The sequence below is a fragment of the Acipenser ruthenus genome, chromosome 7 (assembly GCF_902713425.1).
Source record: "Acipenser ruthenus chromosome 7, fAciRut3.2 maternal haplotype, whole genome shotgun sequence".
Taxonomy (NCBI): Eukaryota; Metazoa; Chordata; class Actinopteri; order Acipenseriformes; family Acipenseridae; genus Acipenser; species Acipenser ruthenus.
In genome coordinates, this window is record NC_081195.1 from 12,201,255 (window position 1) to 12,222,330 (window position 21,076).

At 38.2% G+C, this 21,076-nt stretch overlaps 1 protein-coding gene across 12 annotated transcripts in view; it reads right to left on the bottom strand.

The window, feature by feature from the left end:
• Window positions 1-716: 716 nt before the first annotated feature.
• Window positions 717-21,076, bottom strand: part of LOC117415618 (zinc finger MIZ domain-containing protein 1-like) — a 154,540-nt gene continuing 134,180 nt past the window's right edge. For 8 of the 12 annotated variants that reach the window (XM_059026385.1, XM_059026384.1, XM_034922057.2 and 5 more), the window contains 18 exons: window positions 16,237-16,390; window positions 15,260-15,374; window positions 14,734-14,951; window positions 14,268-14,466; window positions 13,214-13,504; window positions 12,839-13,021; window positions 12,654-12,728; window positions 12,232-12,400; window positions 11,812-11,998; window positions 9,725-9,935; window positions 9,214-9,319; window positions 8,959-9,119; window positions 8,665-8,732; window positions 6,711-6,779; window positions 6,181-6,422; window positions 5,634-5,797; window positions 4,056-4,304; window positions 717-3,370 (listed from right to left, as the gene is read on the bottom strand). In XM_059026385.1, coding sequence (XP_058882368.1) covers window positions 3,263-3,370; window positions 4,056-4,304; window positions 5,634-5,797; window positions 6,181-6,422; window positions 6,711-6,779; window positions 8,665-8,732; window positions 8,959-9,119; window positions 9,214-9,319; window positions 9,725-9,935; window positions 11,812-11,998; window positions 12,232-12,400; window positions 12,654-12,728; window positions 12,839-13,021; window positions 13,214-13,504; window positions 14,268-14,466; window positions 14,734-14,951; window positions 15,260-15,374; window positions 16,237-16,390 — 2,969 coding nt within the window. In that variant the 3' untranslated portion in view covers window positions 717-3,262. The remainder of the gene's footprint in view (window positions 3,371-4,055; window positions 4,305-5,633; window positions 5,798-6,180; window positions 6,423-6,710; window positions 6,780-8,664; window positions 8,733-8,958; window positions 9,120-9,213; window positions 9,320-9,724; window positions 9,936-11,811; window positions 11,999-12,231; window positions 12,401-12,653; window positions 12,729-12,838; window positions 13,022-13,213; window positions 13,505-14,267; window positions 14,467-14,733; window positions 14,952-15,259; window positions 15,375-16,236; window positions 16,391-21,076) is intronic. The other 4 variants (XM_034026191.3, XM_034026192.3, XM_059026386.1 and 1 more) reach the window with 3 other exon arrangements.

Consider the following 21,076-nt stretch of genomic DNA (forward strand, 5'->3'; position numbering starts at 1 on the left):
TACACTTAGGCTAAATATTACATGTAGGTAAAACAAAGGTGTTTTCCCTCTCGTAAAATGGATTAGAGTATATTACAAGCGAAACAAATGCTGAGATTTCACAGACACTAACAAACAAGATTCATTTTCCACACTGAGTCACTTCTGATAGGGGTTGCAAGCTTGTTTAATCCTAAAGAAACAATGCACATTCCCAAGGAAAATGAATACATTTCTGTTAACATGTCTCTATTCATCATTTACATATGTACAGATATCCCTTGGGTCCCCCCACGGCAGCCATTTTGTGTCCTACAGTCCCATGTATTGGTGGAGGGGGACTATCATTTTTTTGGGGGGGAGGGGGGGCCTTCTCAGACAGTCTTTAGATTGTATAACTACAGTAAGGGGAGGGAGCTTGTTATATGAACACAGCTCACAGATGTCAGTACACAAACGTGTATAACATTGAGGTTATTGTTTTTAATATCCCATTTCCAGAATGCAAAATAATCTGGCAGTGCATTTTTTTTTTTTAAACGAGAGACCTTTCATTTGCCTTAAAGTTGCATACGTCTATGTCTCACTATTAAAGTGGAAGTTGTAAGAAAACAAGCACCAGTACACATCTTTATCTTCCACTTCATAGGTGCAACAATCCACTCCAGCAGCAAATATGGCTGTGGAATCCTTAGGTAGTGGTTCTGCAACACCCATAAATAAGTACAACCAAATAATAAGGAGTACTAGCTTTACTTTTTTAGTTACTAAAATCATGTATTTATAAAAAAAATATATAAAAAAATCAAAAACATACCAACATACGAGATACAATATTTAAATGGTCTTTATCTTTCACTAGAGATAACAAAAATACAAAATACAAATTGTATTGATAAATGTAAAGCTGTAACATACTAAATAAATACATTTTTAAATATTACCGACATATCAACCAGGGTGCACTCAGCTTTTAATATTTTGTGTAATATGTTGATTTAGATGACAGCACAGCTCAAATCCTGCCCATGTAACTCTTTCTTTAAGACAAATGAAGAGTCAAACATCTATACATACAAACTGACAGAAAATAGCAATTGATCAGACTTATTACAGCCCAGACAACATGGTTATAATAGGGTTACAAATGTATAATTGACCATTTCCTATGTCATATAAAGGTTGCCAATTGGTCTTGAAAGGGTAAGGCTGTTCTGATTTAAAATTGTGCCAAGCCCTTTGCAGATTTGTCTTTGTTCCATATCTGTGATACAAATTCTAAAGAGACAAATACATCTGTTATATACTTCTCATTTCAATTAACTCTAAAATCTTGGTAGGAGAAAAGTAAACCTGGACAAAATAGCTTATGGAGACATTCTTTCAATGTCTCGCTGCTTTATAGAACAACCCTCCTTTAACAAGGGACAAAAGCTTACCAGAGAAGGTACTGAAAACCAACAATGGACACCCAATCATGAAAATGTTGAACATTATCAAAGACGATACTAAAATATTCACAAAGATATTTACAATAGCATTTTTAAAATAATCATTTTGCATACTGAACAGCGGTTTTCTTTTAAAACTCGAAATAGAAAAAAAAAAGATGGGAACTTCTCTAGATGACCTTTACAGTTCCAGAAATAAAAAGGCAGTTAGCCATTTGTTTTAATATCTACAGCAAAGTACTGGGGGCTACCATACATTTATGATGCATCTACAGCAGTGGTGAAATAGATATAACTTTTTTTTTTTGAATAAAATAACTTTTTTTTTTACAAAGATAACTTTGGTGATATAAAGCAATCCCCCCAATGGTAAATTCATTGTATACCATTTGCATCACTGCAAAAAAAAAAAAAATAATAATAAAAAAAATTATATATTCATTAAAAAATGGACAAAAAAAAACAAAGAAAAAAAAAACAGAAAACGATCTCTCTGGCACTTCAAGATTCCAAGCAAAATTAGTGTTGAAGAAAGAATGAATGTTTTAGCTGGGAATATCACCGAACAAGGGCAAAATTGGCACACATGCACTTTTTTAGACAACTTACTGTACATAATTCATCAAGAAGAGAGACAAATGCCACAAAATGGGTACAAGAGCGACACAAGGCTCATGCAGGATAAGCAACCACATAAGAGAAGCACAAGGCAAGGGTGCAATACAGTGACTCTGGCACTGAGGTCTATTCAGGGCAGTAATAGTAATAATAATCTAATAAGTGGATTATTTTTGTTTATATAAAACTCCTGGTAGGAAACTTAGGAACTAGGCCAATATGTAACAGTCTTGCTTAAAAAAAACAAACAAAAAAAAAAAAACATTGGGATCTGCTGAATGCCCAGTCCAGTGAATTACAGAAGACAGTGGGGGAGGGAAAGTTAATTTGCTGCCTCCTAGGAGGGATTAGTGGCTCACCAGTACTGATCTGTTTATTGTGCAGTGAAGAGGAGTTTTCATGTTCAGAAAAACAAAAACAAACAAACAAATAAACAAAAAAGACAGAATAAACACTCACTGTCGTCGACCATAGTCTCACTTTTGCCTTATACACACCACAATGAGTTTTCAACCATAATGGCTGCATTTGCGTTTGTGCTGGCAAAATTCTCTTTTTTCTGCGCCTTTTGCTTTGTAATGTCAAATCCCCACAAATGTTCTGGGATTGCCTATATGTTCATCCATAGGTGACTCCTCCAAAGTTGATTGCGTTGCATGAGCACTTCCCTTTAAGGTTTTGCTGTCTTTTGGAGTTTCACATAACCTCTTGTGCTTTGAATGTTGCTCTTGGGGCCAGTGGTACACTGTTATTCGTTGGGATGTCAGTTGGCAAAGGTGCAGTTGACTAGAGAAGTCACAGGTTCTAGGACTGGAAGAACATTGGTCGACAGGCTTTCAGACACTGGCCAGAATGGGCAGTCCATGCCATTATCTTCTCTAAAATAAAATGCTACGACACATCTGTCTATGATTCTTATAGCACTCTTTCTATGTGATTTACAAAGGATTGAATATAGCTGCACAGTTTCAAATGTTCAAGAAGTACACACAATGCAGCCAATCAGACTGATGTATTGTTTGCGTCTCCGGCTACTTTCAGTCAGTTTATCTGGCTAAGAAGACAGTTCTGAGAGGAAGAAGAGCAGGGGAGTGCATCTGTGTTTGTTTATTTTAGTAATTAGCTCCTGTGAAAAATTTGTGGTTGACTTGTTGTATGGCTACAACCAGAAGATTCATGTTTTTGTTTAGTTTTTTGGAGGAGGGGGCAGAGCTTTAATTGTTTTCAAAGAGAGAAAGAAGATCTTCGTTACTATTGCTTGGCAAGTCAGGAGGGTCCAGATATGATAGCAGCTCGTCAGGGTTCGCAAGCTCTGGGAGAAGCTAAAGGAAGAGAAAGAATTAAGGAACCCATTAGCAACCTCTGTCTGAAACATCTTTCTATCATCGACATAGATATGCAGACCATTGAAGAACACTAGTACGTAGGCTACTGAATTTATTATTTTTTTGTACAAATTACAGCATTAGTACAGCTGATTACATTTTATGTGCTGTGTGACACAAACGGAAATGGGTAAAGGGGACACAGCAAACCTAGTCTAGTATGACGAACACTGGGGTTTCTAGGGTTACCCAGTTTGATTCAGATTCAGACTGTTGTATACTGATATTAAATTGAACAAGGTTTCAAATGCACAATAAACAATTACAGTATCACCAAATTCAATTTGCACATTTAGTGTCTTCACCATATAATGTGACACTATTGGGTAGTGGAGGAAGATTTCACTAAAAACACTGCTACAGAATAAAATGTTGTTAGTAAGAAGTTCAGGTTAATACTCCATCCTCCATATGTCCTGAACAAGTTAGAAAATATGATTTTAACGTATCATGCAACAGAAAAGTGTATAGGACAGCCAGGAAAGATTTGTTTGTTTGTTGTATAAAAGCAGCAATGCATGACATGTTGTGGTATGATGTATGTTGTGTTATGTTTTCCTGCTTTCTAAAAGCTGTTTCACAGATCTAGGGCAGGGATATTGATAGCATGACACACACTTACATCCAGTGAGGGTTCCGGCATGTCAGGCGGTCCCTGCCCACCAGCCTGACCTTCTAAGGCTGAGGGGTTAAAGGTCAGGTCGCTGTGTGGATGGTTGTTAGAACCGGGCTGTGGAAGCGGCTGCCGTAACTGCTGGGGAGGACCACTGTGATGTAATGGCTGCCCTGACTGGCTGCTGGGGTGAGGAGGTGCATGCAAACTTTGCTGCATGGAACTATGGGACTGATCAGTGCTGCCAGGATGAGGGATCTGCGGAGGAGGAAAGGCAGGAGAGAAAAGTGAGGCCACAAGTTACAGTGCTTGGGGTGTCGGAAGAAAAATTTAAATGAGACCGTGATGTTAACAAGAACACCAAACCAAAGCCACCAGACAAGAAAGATAAAGACCCATCACAGAATGGTTTGTGCCCCCCCCCCCCCCCCCCCAAAAAAAAGGCATGTGGGCTTTACTTCAACTCTGCTGTACTTGGCTTTTGTGGTAATAAAATAAAAGCTTGTATTCATTTATTTACTTAAAAAAAAAAAAAAAAAAAAAGTTATCTTTTTTTCTGTAGGTCTTAGTTTCACCAATTTTGGAAATGTACAGTATCAACTTTGAACTTCCATTTTAATCACAAACAGTTTACCGAATCTGTGATTTGCAAACCAAATAGAACTTGGTGTAAACATATTCCGCCCTGCATACTGTTTACCACATTAGAACAAAAAAAGTGTAAGTATAAGTATAAGTGCAGGGTTGAAGTATGCAAAGAAGCCATGTTTGTGCAGGAGGAGGAAGTTAGTCTTTTACAGTAAAGCATGTGCCTGTTAATGGTTGTCAGTGATAAATACAAAGGTAGGGTAAGCAGGGTTACCTATTCATTCACCACGTTTTGAAATAAGTCTCCAACTTTAGTATAGATTCCATCTAGCGTGTTAAAATACACTGGGGTACATAAATGCTATTTTTAAATCTATTAGTAAAAACTAACGGAACTCAAGTGTGTATTAAGTTTTCTCAATAAACTTTGATAGATGAAATGGTAGCTGTATCAGTCCAGAGATGACAGACAAAGAGAAGACAAAGAGAAGGAGATGTGATACCTTTTATTTTTTTAAACTATATTAATGTTCTGAACTGTCATTTAATGTAATGGAGTGGCACTTCCATCCACCTGAAACTGCACGCTTTATAGTTACTTTCCATTTCAATTGAACAGCTGAATACAACTCAAATATTAAAACTTGAACATAGCTAGCTCACTACTACACTTTAAACACACAAACACATTACCATGTTGCTGCTGCGGCTTTGAAATTGAACCGTCTGATTAGGTCAACTACCAGTTTTCTTGTCAACTAGGTGACTATTCGGTGCTTTCAATAGCACCTTTTATAAATCCTGATATACTGTACTGTAGCAATGCAACACCTTAGACCAACAAATACTTATAATTCCAATACTAGATCTATTAATGAAGAAAAGGCTTCTTGATGAATTGTACAGGCAGTTAAGTCTTCAGAGCACTGGCCAGTATGTCTTCCAATGGCAGCTCACACATGAAGGCCAAGTTCCAAGTTGAAGAGTGATGTCACTTACTGTTTCAGGCATAGAGTGGCTGAGTGGCTTGTCAGAAGTCATGAGGTTGTTGGGCATGTCAGGTGGGTGAGACAGCTGTGGTCCGTGCATGAAGTCATTCATAGACGTACCACCGGGGTTACCATGGGGAAAGTCAAAGCTGTGGTGTCCTTGATAACTGATGCCTAATATAGAAAACAGACAAAGATTAGGGACACAAGCAGAGATCCTATGCATAACAATCATTAAGATGCTTTGGCTAAAACAACATAGGACACAGAAAGCTTGAGCACATTTTCATTACTGAAAAAATAAATCAAATACTTTTTATAATGCATGTAACACTAATCTATTCTAAAGCTGACTTTCCCTTTGTAAATTTATATTTGAAAGACACATTAGTAAGCTACTTATTGCTCCAAATATGCATGCTATCCTCCTAGTATTGCTAAAGATTGTGTAATTGTAGGGTGTTTATGAATTTACAATTTAGGTTAATGTTACAGAAGTTCCTGTTGAAAACCTATCTATTTTTTCTAACCCCTTTCTAGTGTAAACCGATAACTACCTTGGCTACCATATTCACCATTTCCTCCTGGTGGAGGCGGTAGTGATGGATAGTGCGAGGGACCTGGACCCAGGGCTGCAATCATTTCCATCACATTGGGCATGATCATCTGGCTGGGACTCATAGTTTTAAACCGCTTTGATAATGGTCCATCTGGGTCCTCCTTGATGTGGATGTCTGACTTAATTGGTACTGGCCTCCAACTACAAGTAGGATCAATGGTGACCTCTTCAAATTCCGAACTGAGAAAGAAATAAAGATACACACTCCACGTTAACTACTGGGGACTAGGGAGTATTTCTAGAAAATGTGTTATGTAATATCTTATAAAAGTAATTGATTATGTTCACATTTAAGAGCTAATTCGGTTTAACTAAGCAGCTAATTGATAAATATGAATGCTATGCATTATATCTGAATTAAAAATTAAGGCACCTGGATTTTTTAATATATAATTTATATTCATCCGCTGTTAACTGAAATAGCAGTAAACACAAAGGTGCAGTGTAAGAGAAAGTCACAAAACTTACTTCTGAATTGCATTTAGGATTCCCCACATGTATTGGTCAACCTCCAGGCCCTCAAGTAGTGCCGTTTTACTGGGGAAAGAGAAAAAATACCAATCTTCAATACAGCATCACAAGCAGGATATCATATTGTACTATGACCGAGACCACCAGCAGCACATGACAGTTGCCAATAACTCAATAAACTGCATTGATACTAGTCCATACAGACACAATCCATGACTGAGTGTATCCAAACATTGATAGCACATTCAGTAAATTAAAATAACAAATTCTTTATGGCCAAATGACCTGCGGGCAGCCGCAGAGCGGGCCACTAAATTGTTTCACCGGCAACCGGCTCATCACTGGCCAGTTGAAAACAAATCAAAAAGGAATAAAGAAAATTGTGACAGTGTGTCCTTGTAAACTCCAGATACATATCAGTAAAAATAATGTAGCATCTGTGTTGCATCTATTAAGAGGCAAATTAGTTTACTTTAACATTCTGATATGTTGAAAGTGAAACGTAACTCAAAATGTCAGCTGTTCAGCCGATGCCCCACACATTTGTCAAGTGGTTTTGAGTGACATGTTGTGCTACTTGGCATTTCAACAAAATAATGAGGGGCATGCACATTTCTGGAGGACTGCCTCTTATCGCTGTCAAGTCTGTCACACTCACATCTGATGTTTTAAAGCTGATTGCAAAAGGAAAGTGCAATTGTTCTCATTGAATTTGTAATAACGCAATGAAGCATTTAAAATACAAATGTATGCTACTTAAAAAAAAAAAAAAATATATATATATATATATTCTGCGTTCCTGTATATGAGGGTTCCATACCATAGCGAGGCATAAGTGTAACGCAATGAAGCATTTAAAATAAAAATGTGCGCTACTTTTGATTTGACTTTTTTATGTTTTTGTGCATTCCTGTGTATGAGGGTTCCAGTACCATAGCGAGACTTAAATGTAACACAATATGCCATTGTATGCAAAACCTAATATACAAATGTATTGTTTATCCCACAATCAGCAAGCACTTTGGAATCAGTATTGCAAAACACTTAATTTTCTGCTTAGTGGCAAGAAATATATTGTAGCTGTTGGCTATGTGCAGGGGTTCTGGCGGTCAATGAAGAGACAGACAACAGGGTGCAGCGAAAGCAGTAAAACTGCTTTTTTTATTTTTATCAAATCGTTTTCATGCTGTTTTATTCAAGGACTATTTATTCTCGCTCTCTCTTTCATAATCCCTGCACTACTCGAGTCCCTCAATTGGCATGCAGCATGCCCTTTTATGGACGCTGACTCCGCCCACTCATCACCCATTGGCCCATCGATATCCACTCGCATTCATACACACAAGCAGAACTGACATGTAGTGAGAGAGATTAGCCGGCAAAACAGACTCACACACCCACTCACATCAGCGGACGACACAGGAAACATTATGTGTACAGTATACAGTTCGTTGTGTTTGCCCTGCGCTACTATATATGAATATCATATGGGGAATCCCCCATGACAGCCCCCTTGCGGCAATATTACAATTTAGTTCCGCTCTCGCTCCATCCTTGATACAGCCCTGCCAAGGAGGCTTCCTGGGCCAAATCTGGCTCGCGGACGTGTGTCCTCTGCAGGCCTTGGTAGGGCTGTATCAAGGATGGAGCGAGTGGTTGGCCATTTGCCAACCCACTGCTTTGCACCTTTCAAAATGGCATGTTATCATAAAGCTTGATTTTTGAACCCATGGAATTAGGTACAGTAGTGGATTCATTTTGCAATCATAATCATTTTGCAATATATGCATAATGAAAATGTATATGCTACACTATGTTTCAATCCAGTGCCGATGTGTTTTTTGTTTCATCAAAACAAAGGGAAGAACAATAGACACCAAACAGCCTTTACACTTATTATGACATAGCTGTCAAGAGGACGGTAATGATTTTGTTGGTATGGTGGTCTTACTTGCATACAGGACACCGCCACGTTCCTCGTTCACAGTTCAATTGCAAATATGATTCCAGATCAAAACACTGTAAAATGAAAAATAGTCACTATATTAGATTCATTCAGTAAACCTAACTATATCAAATAAAAAAAAAGTTTAATCTACAATTTGCACACTACCTATTAATGAACATATCCAAGCGTGAGTGACACACTGGTTCATAATAACATACTACAGACTTGACCATCAAGTTTGAAATAAAATAAAAAACGACACAACTAGCAAGAAAATAGTAACGTTTGTACAATTACCTGTACGTGTTTACAGTCATGGCCTCTTGCTGGAAGCTGAATCCGCCGGAAAGTAATTGGACATTTTAGGGATACTTTGATAGCCGTCTGTTCCACTCCGTCCTCACCGTTTAATGTGGCATTGCCCGAGGAAGCTGCTACACTGCTGAAGTTCCTCTTAACTGTAACAGGAAAGGAGAAACATGAAATACATTGATTTGCAAAATGCCATGGGTGTATTTCATTTTTCTTTTCATTAATCGACTGCAAGCTTACTTTTCGTGATGCAGTGCTCAGCCGGGAGAAGACGCTTCTTCAGCAAGCCTTGAAGAACCGATCGGACAGAGGGCCTGTGTACCAGCTGCAGTACGAACAAGTGCGACTACAAGAGGAAGGGGACAAGCAGACACACATTTTACATATGATCAAGCAGAAAACATGCTTGCAAGGCAATTCTTTTTTTACTCTTAATAGCCAACTAATTTTCTTCCTAAAACTGCTCTTCCTTTTTTCCTAGTCTTTGGTATGCCGACGCACGTACAGTTTGACTTATTTCCATGCCAGACACAGAAACGTATGTCTTTTTTACATAGTTATGTAGTACTGAAAGCTCTAAACATGTAGTCACCTAAAATGGCACTGTATCATGCAGAGATTGCTTTACTTTGCAATGCAAACAATAACAATTTGGCTACTCTCTGGCACACACCGTGCCAGTTATTACTGTTCATGTCTATATAGTAACAAAGCTTAGATTATTTGGTTAATATGATTTTGCTATACTTACACAACAGCAGGCTGTGACTGTGATCTGAATTGTGTTTCTTCCTGGCTGACAGACATGTTTTAGGTGCAGAGGCTTGTGGGAAGTCTTGTTGTCACCCCGCTCGATTGTGAGTGGCGTAGCGTTGACGCTGACCTGCACCGATGCTGGCCAGTTTGTGTTCATCTGCCTGTCTTCATGGTGGTAACACTTGAACTGGAGCTCCAAGTCAGACCTGAAATATAAAGCAGACACACTGCTTATACTTGAAAACACAAGCAATATGTTAAAGCCAACATTGTATAATAATGGTATTAGCACAACATTGAGCACACAAGGATTGTAAAATGACCTCTGCCTTGTTTAAAGGCCATTGAATACCTGCCAACTTTCAGCAATGTTTTCTGGCAACTGTTCAAGCAATGTGGGGTGGGATATTGAAAATGGTCCTGTGAACAGGATGGCTTTGCTGGTGATGTCAGGCCAGGAAATGAATGCACAACACACAGGCAATTGCAGGGCAAAACTGAGACGCAATGGCGCTCAGCTTTCATTAAACAAAAAGATTTAACAAAATAAAGACTTTACAAAACAAAAGGCACGAGGGCCAAAACAAACAAACAGAACACGGAACAAACAAGTATCATGGTAGTTTAAAGCCAGCACGAGTAGCAATTGTTTTCTTTATAAATATTCCCTTTACCTCCTCTCTCTCTACTCCCGTTCTCCACTCACCGAACACTTAACCCATTGCAGCCAAAGCTGCAGGTTCTTATAGTGATGACCGAGGGATTAACTAGCTATCAATTATCTTGTTAACCCCTCTGTCACATTTTGCACGGGTTTATAAAGATGCGTGACTGTCAGCCAATTCAATAATTACTAGCCGACAGTCACGCATTCTCACGAGGTATTAAAATACAAAACAATAACAGTGATGGCAGACAGCTTTTCATCATCCCTGCATTTTAAATAATAATAATAATAATAATAATAATACAAAATAATACAAAACATGCCCAGGGGCGGGGAGTACCCAGTCACAGGTCCCCTGCAACTGTTTCCTTTAAAAGTTGGCAGTGGTGCAGCAATTAATTGATGCATCGATTATGATCATCTGTCCTTAAATATCCCGAGGTTCGATTACACATTGGTGAATCGATGGATCAAATTAGAACCCAGCTTGAAGTCTCCTGTTGCCGGTTCTCATTAAAACTTCGAGTGCGCTTCTTTTAGTGCTATTACGGTACATAAACAACATCTGCGCTTTGTTAGTATAAGCACTTTAGGCCTCTACATTCGCGTTGAACCCCATGTAAAATTAGTTGCTTCACTGGTGAGTCTATGCATTTTTTTGCACTAAAAAGTTACAAGAACACAGCCTTTTATGTTATGTGTAATCATTTCAAAAGAATGCCAATATTAAATCTACCCATTACCTTCTTTTGTTTCAAAGTATGTTGTGTTTGGATTATGTGGCATTATATAAAAAGAAGCTGAATTTAGTATGGTAGTTAAATTAGTCAGGACTTGTGCGATTAATTAAAATGTTTTGCTTTGGACATAAAAAGTTAACAGTAATGAACAACCATAGTTCAGACAGAAATGACTTCTGTTGAAATATAGTATTAATTATAACAATGTTAAAGGGACATATGATGCGGACGCATACATATTATTTTCAGTTGTTAAAAAGCCCTTGTATTACTTTTTGTATAATCGGAAGTGTTCTAATTTTAATGTAAGTTGTGCCTATATTATGCACAACAGTGTTTTTAGTCATTGGACCTTTTGTTAAATAAAATGTTAAATCATCGATTATCGTTGATAAATGCCTATACGATAAATCGAATAAGAAATTAGGTTGCTGATTGCACCACTAAAAGTTGCCTACATTTGTCATGGGTTTAACTGCTAAACCTTATTTGGTTCTCTGCACATATCAATCAACTGCTCCTTCTAACGTTTCGTTTTTAAAATGCTGACACACATAAATTAAGTAAAATATTGAATAATAGTGCTAATTAAAATGTATAATTAAGAAAATAAAGCACGTCAATTAATATAAACACACTGGTAAACGTGTAAAACAAACTCATTCGACAGCCTACCTCCACATGAGTGTCTGGTGGACAGATGGCCGCAGGTGGAAGACGTGGTTGCTGACTGCCAGGTTGTGTTCCAATCGGAAGGGCTCCAATACAACACCATCCCTCACAGGGAATGTCAGCCGCAGCTCATCGTTGGGGTTGGCTGGGATCGAAGAGGGAGAGAAAGCGTGAACTTTCCCTTTTGTATCTGTGGTGCGATAATTTATTTATTTATTTATTTATTTATTTATTTATTTATTTTTAATTAAACATTGAGGTGCATCAGCGGTTATCATGTGGTGCAGGGTCTTCATTAGAAACGTCTTCCCCATTTCCTCTTCATTTATCTTTTATTATATGTTGTATTTTATTAGATACTTAAATACGGTATGATCACTCGTGAAAAAAGGGACATCATAATGTAAATGCCATAGTACTTACTCAGAGGTGGGGGGAGGGCATTGATATTTGGTTTGATGTCTGGTGGGAATGGTGGTTTGACATCCTGATTAGGTGACAGATACGGTGGAATATTGCTTCCCGGTGTCATAGGTGGTGTGGGGTTTCCGGGAACAGGAGAGTGTGGGTAGTTTGCTGAAGGCCTTGGAGGCTAAAGATGAGGGAGAAAAACAAGTGAAATAAATCAAGAATAAATACAGTGCTGTGCAGACTGGAACTATCAGTAATATAATTAAAAACCACCACATCTTACATGTTATTGTTTTTAGGTAGCTTTGCATACAATCCTGACATTTTACTATTGAAAAAGATGTTGTTCGCATTTTCAGATACATTTTGGTTCAGGAAATTAAACAAAACTCCAGCAATTATCCTGCTTAAAACAGAACAGTTTATAGACATACCCCATTTAGACTTCCTTGACTGTATGTGTAGCCACTCCCAGAAAAATTGTTGCTCTGACCGTTAAATGGCTCTTGCTAAAAGGAGAAAGAGATAAAACAGGTTAAATAGAGATCTAATTATGGAAATTGCTTTTATAGCTGTAATCTCCGCTGTAATCTCCGATTAATGCAGTACAGAAACGTACCTTGTAATACTGGCCCATGCTGACACTGGCTGGAGGGTACTGGCCTGTACTCTGTTGGCCTGGCATCCTCTGGCCGGGGTAGTTGGGGGACGGCAAGGGTCTTGGAGGGTTGGGAGTTGGATATTGGCCAGGCTGGTTTTGAAACTGGCTGTTTGGTCCATACTGCTGGCTTCCATAGTTTGGCTATATTATAAAAACAACAAATTAATTCAAAGAAAGTAAAACTTCATATTTAAAAGACACCAATCGCATTAACGCTATACTAACATGCAGTCTAAATATACATTTGTGGTTTTAATAATTGTGAAATTCGATGACAAATAAAGCTAAACTTGTCAATCAATTACATTTCAATGACAACCATTTAGTTTTCACCTCTCCTGGGTAAGGCCTCTTCATCCCTGGCATAGGCATTGACTGGGGCCTTGGACCTGGATAGCCCTGCTGAGGCATTCTCTGGCTGTGGTTTCCAAAGGGGTTCATTCCTGGAGGCCTTGGCTGGTTCATGCCCATGGGTGGGCCGCTCATGTTGGAAGCCGTCATGCCCGCCCCCATACTAGCAGGGTTCATTTGGCCTGGCATGGAAGGGGGCCCACGAGGACCAGGCTGGTTCATATACTGGTTGTTATAGGTCTGGGTTGGCCCCATCTGGAAAGAAGAACACACCTGAGGAGAGAGGAATAGATTGTCTCAATTCTACAGGCTGTGAATATTACATCTGTCTCAATAGGGAATGGTCTAAGAATAATATTTACATTTAGCTTAGCAGATCTTTATAACACACAAACTAGGATTGTGGGTCAGGTGCAATTATTATTTTTTACATTATGGGAAATTATATTAAGCCACCACTATTTTGCATAATGTTATAACTGCAGTCTTGTAGCAAGTCAAAGTCAAAGCGACTACTGAATATTGTAGTTTAGATCACATGCATAGCAAACAAGTCTGAACTGTTCCAATTGTAAACAATTCCTCTGATGACGAAGTGGTTTCTAAAATCATGTGCATGGAAATACAACCCACACTTTGTAAAATGGCTGGCCTAATGTCGCAAAACTAAGTAGTGTTGCGATGCAAGAGCTCCAGTTATTGTATGGATTGCACATGGCAGAGGCCTACTCACAAGGAGGAGAGTAGTTGCCTTAAAGGCAGAAAGAACATCTGGAGCAAGCGGCCCCACACTGTTAAATGAGCTCACAGTTGTGACCCAGGAGCAGGCACAAACAGGCACGAGCTGTGAGGAAGCTGACCAGCGCTCCAACCATAGTCCCAGCCATATCATGCTATACTAAATATTATGGAGACTTCTCTTTTTACTGTGACACTTCTAAACTATTAATACACGTGGCATACAATACACACAAGCTATTAAAACCCACAATCAAAACCCTAAATGTTTTCTGGGTGTCTCAAGAGGCTTTCTTACCGATCCATACTGGTTCATGTCCTTGTTCTGGGTTTCCTGGAGTGCTGCCACAGTGGCGGTGGCGGTGGCGGTTGCCGTGGCAGCAGCAGCAGCAACTGCTGCAGCGGCAGCAGCAGCGGCAGGCTGGGTGAAATCATTTGAAGGCCGTGTGTGCTGGGGAATACCCATACCGCCTGGAGTATTTGGACCACCTGGATAACTGAAAAATATCAGGGAAATAACTCATTACAACAGGCACCAACAGTTGGGCTCAACAACTCAACATTAGCCAGAGATAGTTTGTATTGTTTCCACTGAGTCCTAAACCTATATGGTCTTTCATGCTGTGTAACTGTGATGGTTACATCCAACTTCACTGGCAATACTACATACTGTATTTAAATATGATATTTTTTTTCTGTGAAGCCTATGTTCTAATTAAAGTTCCTCTCCAGCACACACAATCATCTTCTTTCAGATATCTTACCTCCCTCCAAAGCCTCCCCCTCCTGGGTAACTAGGCCGTCCATACATGCCCTGCTGCATGTATTGTTGATTTGAGCCAGTCTTGGCTGAGAACTGTTGCTGCTGACCAGGGAACTGAGGTGAGTTCATGCCAGGATTGTTGGTGGACATCCCAGACGCCATGGGATTACCACCAGGGTTCATGGGGTTGTTAGCATTTGCCATTGGATTTCCCAGCACCTGTTTGGAAGCCAAAAGAGTAAACTGTTACTCAAGAAGAAACAATACAAGAACAAAGCAGAAACAGAGCATGATGGGAAGAAGAATGTGAATATAAAAAAAAATTAAAGCCATTCTTTTTACTATTATTAATATTGAAAAAATTGTAAAATACTCTTAATCATTTTTAAGCTAATGACAGAACATTTTATTGTGAATATTGACAGTTAAATATATTTAATATTATAATATTAACAGACCCTACTGGACCTGCAAGTGTACTTAATACGGTACTTAACAGTTTCCATTTTATATTTAAAAACACTCACCTGGCTTTGAGAAGTGTTGGTTACACCCCAAACCGTTGTAACCACAGACAATGAACCTGGGGGCTGATTAGTATTTTGTTGCCAGGGAACTGAGTCATAGGGAAAGGACCCATCACTGCAGAAATCAGAAAAAGTAGAAAAGCTACATTAAAAAAAACAAGCATTGTCTTCTGAACACTGAGCTCCCTTAGGGTATTACATCAAATTAATAATATAGTATGCATACACATATCTCTAAAGTGTGAATCTGCAATTTATCTTACAGGGTTCTTTGGCAGCTGCTTGTTTGGCAATACTGTTGAAATATATATTCTAAATAACATCAATTTTAAGACTGCACTAAAATACATGGGTTAGTAAAGCAATTTAAATAGAAAATATCAATATAAATACAGCACTGTGTCTAAGTTTCTTGTAAATCCCACTGTCAAAATAAACCACTCTATTAAATATGTCACAGGCAAATCTTAAAAAAGTGAGATTCAGTACAATGTTTAATAGTAAGTGACCACAGCTAAGGCATTTATTTATTTATTTAGTGCAATTATGAGTAATACAGATACTAGTAATTATTATATAATACATACACTGCATTAATAGACATGAACACCACAACATTCAACCAAGCAAGTATATTTATCTTGGAACATAATAACATTCAGACAGGGGAAAATATATATATATATAAATAAATAAATAAACAAACAGATTTGAAAAGCACATTGGATGGCGACCATAAACCTGTGTCACTAATTATGCAAAGCCAAAATGGACATTGAATATATTACCTATAATTGTTTAGTGCTGAGTATGTATACACTTAAAATATTGTACCATTGTAAGGAAAACTGTTCACTGATTACATAAAAAATTATATATATATATATATATATATATATATATATATATATATATATAGATATATATATAGCGCATCTTAACATCAAGTAGTTAAGAGGAGTTATTTTGGCACTGACCCGTGCGAGAGTGTGGGCTTCATGGAGCCCATGGAGTTCATAGAGTTCATGGGCGGCTGCATGGGTATTTTCCCTGGAGGTTCGCTCTGACGGTTCTTCTGGTGACGGAGAAGCAATAGTCGCCCCAATTCTTCACACCACGATGACAGGAGGGCTGTGAAGGGCCAAACAAAATACTCATCAGCACTTAGTAGCAAATTATGGAAGGCAAAAATGTCTGATAAACAGCTTAGCCAAATTTGCTTTAAATCACTGAACATGGCACATAATACTTTCCATTACTACTCTTTTTTAATGTCTTCAGGAATGCAAGTACTTTTTCTCTTGGCAAAAATGGGAAATCAAAAGCAATTCATCGCAGATGTTTTGAAAAGCTTTTCTCCAAGAATCAAATACTTATTCCTTTTCCCAGTTCCATAAGAGAAATATAGGTGTGGCAAAAACTTCTGTATGTAGTTCAGCCTTGTCTACATTATTTCAGTATTATGAACATTTGACAGTGTGTCTGTGTCAAGTAATAGTTTTTGTATCTTGAATTTTAAATATATTAGATATACTTTAAGATAAGAACAAATATCCCTACTTCAAATACAAATGAAACAACCACAACATCGCAGGCTTTATCTGAAACAGCTGCATTTAAATATAAAAACGAGATATAACAAAACAAAGTAGTATTTTTTTTATCATTTGACAGAAGGCAGCAGTAAGATCACACAGCTTTCACTTCTATTATCCACCACAAGGGTTCACTGCAACATCAAAATCCCACCTGCCTGCGAGCACCACCAACCCTGCTTCTCCGTTAGGTACAAACTGTCAACACTGTTTGATCAAATCATATGCTTTTCATCGACACAACATCCTTAGTAATGTGCCAGCTACAAAAGATCACTCTTCCCTTTTTATTTTGAAAAAAGAAAAAAAAAAAAGCTTGTGTAGATATTATCACCACTAAGGGCAGAGCCTCTTTGTTGTGATGTACAGTACCAGCACTTGAGTTCTAAAAGGGAGAAACAAAGTGTTCTGCCAACTAGAAGCAGCAGCAGCAGCTCACCCACAGCCATGTCAAAACAACTGTGGCTGCTCAAGCTTTCCCTGGCCCAGAGTAATTACAGCACTGTGAAATGGAAGCGGTCATCCTAAGTGTTGTTCTAGTCTTGGACGCCAGGTTCTACTTTGCGCATACATGCAAAAGCACATAAAAAAACACTTGACAAATGAAGATAAAACACCCAGGCTCATGGAGCGGACATGCAGGATGGGCTCACAAAAGAGGCTGTCTGCCTAAAAACAGCAACCAAAGCAGACATGTATACAGCATAAGAAAGCAAACAAGCAGAATGACCATGATGTTGTGTTTTTCCAGTACTCCAAGCCCATAATCATTAAGTCTAATGTCTTTTCTTCAGGCTATATACAATTTAAGCATACAGGAGGAGGAACATCTAAAACGTTCACTGACTTTGGATAAGATGCCAATTCATACATTAGAGCTCAAAGCCAAGTAAGGGGTTTGTGTTCTACGTCAGTGTTAGTAAATTGATGTTGTGCTATCTCAAGTAGGTATGCGCAAAAAAATGGACATACACTACAAATACATTACACTGCTCATACTTATCAGTAGAATTTAAGAAGCCTTCTCTCCTATCTAACCTGGCTTTTGGAAAAACAGCTTTTAAAACAGTTTATTTAAACCTAAAACAGCCATATGTAGAGAGGGGTGGAGGGTGGATGCAGGGAAGATTACAGAATATGTAAAGAATTGCATATGGCACAAAACAATCCATCCATACTGTACTTAGCTATACACACTGCACATAGTATTGAGAGCAGCTCTGCTCATTTAAACACAGAGCACGTGAAGTTCAGACTATGTGTAAAGATGAAGAGGAAAATACAAAAGACAGTTACAGATGGTGCCAGCAGTCTTTCTCCCTCTCGTCTGTTTTAATAAAGCAACACAGAGCTACAGTAGGCAGCTGCTTTGTTTGCTGGTAAGGCAGGTGTCCAGAAGCTGCAGACAGCCTATGCCTGTCTTATTTACTCTAGTTTATTGATCAGACAGTAATAACCCCTGTATAATTCATGACTGATCAGTCCGTACATTTCACCTTAATGCAGTGTAATATCTTAACTACAAGAGAGGGACCTTTGGATGAATGAGAGCGGGATGCTGAGAATGACTACTAAATTGTGGGCTCATGATTCCTTTCCTGATATTAAAAACCACTTGTGTCGAGATAATGACTTTAATTTTCTATGCGGAAGCTGCAACATTTATTAATTCATTATTTTATTGAAGAACAACAGGTCTGGACTTAATTTTCTTTAATGTATTTAATTGTTATTATATTTTGGAGAAACTAGTAATTAAGGGTTCGAAGGTTCCTTATGTATGGTTTTTTTTTTGTTTGTTTTTTTCTCTGCTATCAGAAACTGGTTTGGCAATGTGTGAATACTATAAATCACACATTAAATGTCATTAACATTCTATCTTTTGATTTGTATAATGCATATTACTTAAACAAAAGTTGTTGCATTAAAATCCACTACCAAATGGTTATAGGTAGCAACTCTATATGGTACTACTCCTGTGTATGGAGCAGGTTACCCGACAAATCACTAGAGGGGTACCTACAGCGGTAGTATTGCTTCAGTAAAATATGCACTGAACACAAGACAGTGTAAGAGAAGTGCTATGGTAGAATACGTTTGAAACATACAAAATATAAGCTAACATTAATCATTTTAATTTCGGAAATTGAGAACCATCCACTCCCTCCACCCTCCAGCTCCTGTTATCCAGAGGCAGAACTTTAATTTTTTCATTCACCATCTCGACAGCAAACCGTTGTATAGCGTAAGCTGTATTGAAAAATGCCTGGAAAACCCTCTGCTGTTATAGACTTTTTTGTTAAATGCCCACTGTTCTTTACAACGTATTTTTTAACTACAGTTGAATGTTTTATTCCATGTATATGGATTACCTGTAAAATAATAGGATTTTCAATCAAATATAAACAAGTAGCTATGGTGACGTCACCAGTAAATTATGCAAATTAGTACCACAGAATGTTCGAACCTTCGAAGGTCAAAATATACACTTAGTTGCAGCCCTAAAAAGTAGTGTCCGAATTAGTAAAAAATATTCCGCTACATCACATCATACATTTGGCCTTTTAGAGAAATAGATGGTATACCCTGAATGTATAGATGTGTGAATTAATATGTATGTAGAAAGCTCTAAATAGCAAAAAAAAAAAAAAAAAAAAGACGACGAAGAACTGCAGGGAAACCAGGACCATTTTGTAATATTCACTTACAGTCTTTAAGAACAGAATTACCCCCTCATTACACAACACTAAGAATGAGTAAATACAATTCCACTTAAAGAGTATACTGAAATTTTAGTATAAAAACTCGATATCCACTCTTGTAAAACACACATCACTTCAGTGATCAAGACATTTCCAAATCACCCAAATTGCTAAATAAAACATTGCCAACCTAGCAGCTGAACTCGCAGTGTGCCAACAGCAGCAGATAGGTCTAAAGAGGGAGGAAAGGATCACCAAACTACTTAAATGGAAATTATTATACCCTACCATTAGTAACAGCTTATCACCTCACTAAATCACCACTTCTTGTTAGAAAACATGCTTAAAGGGGCTGGCAACTGTTATTTACTGAGACTCTAAATTTACTTCTCGTATAACAGGTTACAAAGTGGGAGGACAAACAGGCCTAGCAATTTCTCCATCTCCGAACCCCCCAGGGGTTGCTGGAGGACCACAATAGGAGGACTGTTTTTCTTCTGCTGCAGAAGCTAATTCAATAGATGGCTAGGCAGACTTCTTACACTGCATCAAAAACTTTACAGTGGTTCATGCAGTAAATGTTTTCAATGCATTCTTTAATGCTATTAAACTGGGCAATGACAGACCCTGGGACTCTGTTTTGCTAAAACGTTGGGGGGGGGGGGGGTTCTATACAAAGCTTTACAATACACAAATGTATCCTTCATTCATCCAGTTTTATTCCCAAGTCACATAGCACTTTTCAGATGCCAGACATTATCCATTGGTTCATTTTTCAAAGGCGCCAAAATCCTCAATGACATCATACAATGGCCGGTGTCTTTAAATAGAATATTTCATACTCCAAATATGACTTTGGTTTACCGTAAGGCAACCAGGACAAATTTCATTTTTCCCAGTAGTGCCAGACACATTACTGTATGTGGTCCATCCTTTACCAGTATATTTCAGTTAGCGCATTCCACGATAGTAAATGATTTTCAATGATTCATTAAAAAAAGTAAAATATATTTGTTCAGATCTGTCTTACACCATTTTGCATAAAGGAGAATGGTGTAACGTATTATGAAATCATTTTAACTGCACTCTTTAAACTAATCCCATCAAGAGAGGATTCCCACTGGAAGAAAGGCCTGGCACAGCTGCAGTCATGCACTTATCTGATGTCTCTCAATCCTGGCCTAGCTAGCTGTAATCCAGCAGGTATGGCAAACACCCAAGGCTCCGGTCTGCTTTTCTCTCTTCTCTAAGGAGCACCTGCTCTCCCATGAACCACGGATACCAGTCTCTCGCCTGGCAGGAGCAAGACTTTTAAAAGCCAGAGTGGCATACTACCAAAAAGGCAAGCATTCTGGGAAAAGAAGTGACAGGACTATAGAGCTTTAGAACTCCTAAGTTCAATTGTGTCTGATAATTCAATTACAGTTAAAACAATAACAAAAACTAGGGTGCAATTGAACAAAATATGTGCATTGTTGGAGGTACTAGGCTAGCACAATTACCTCAGAGCTTTAGATGTC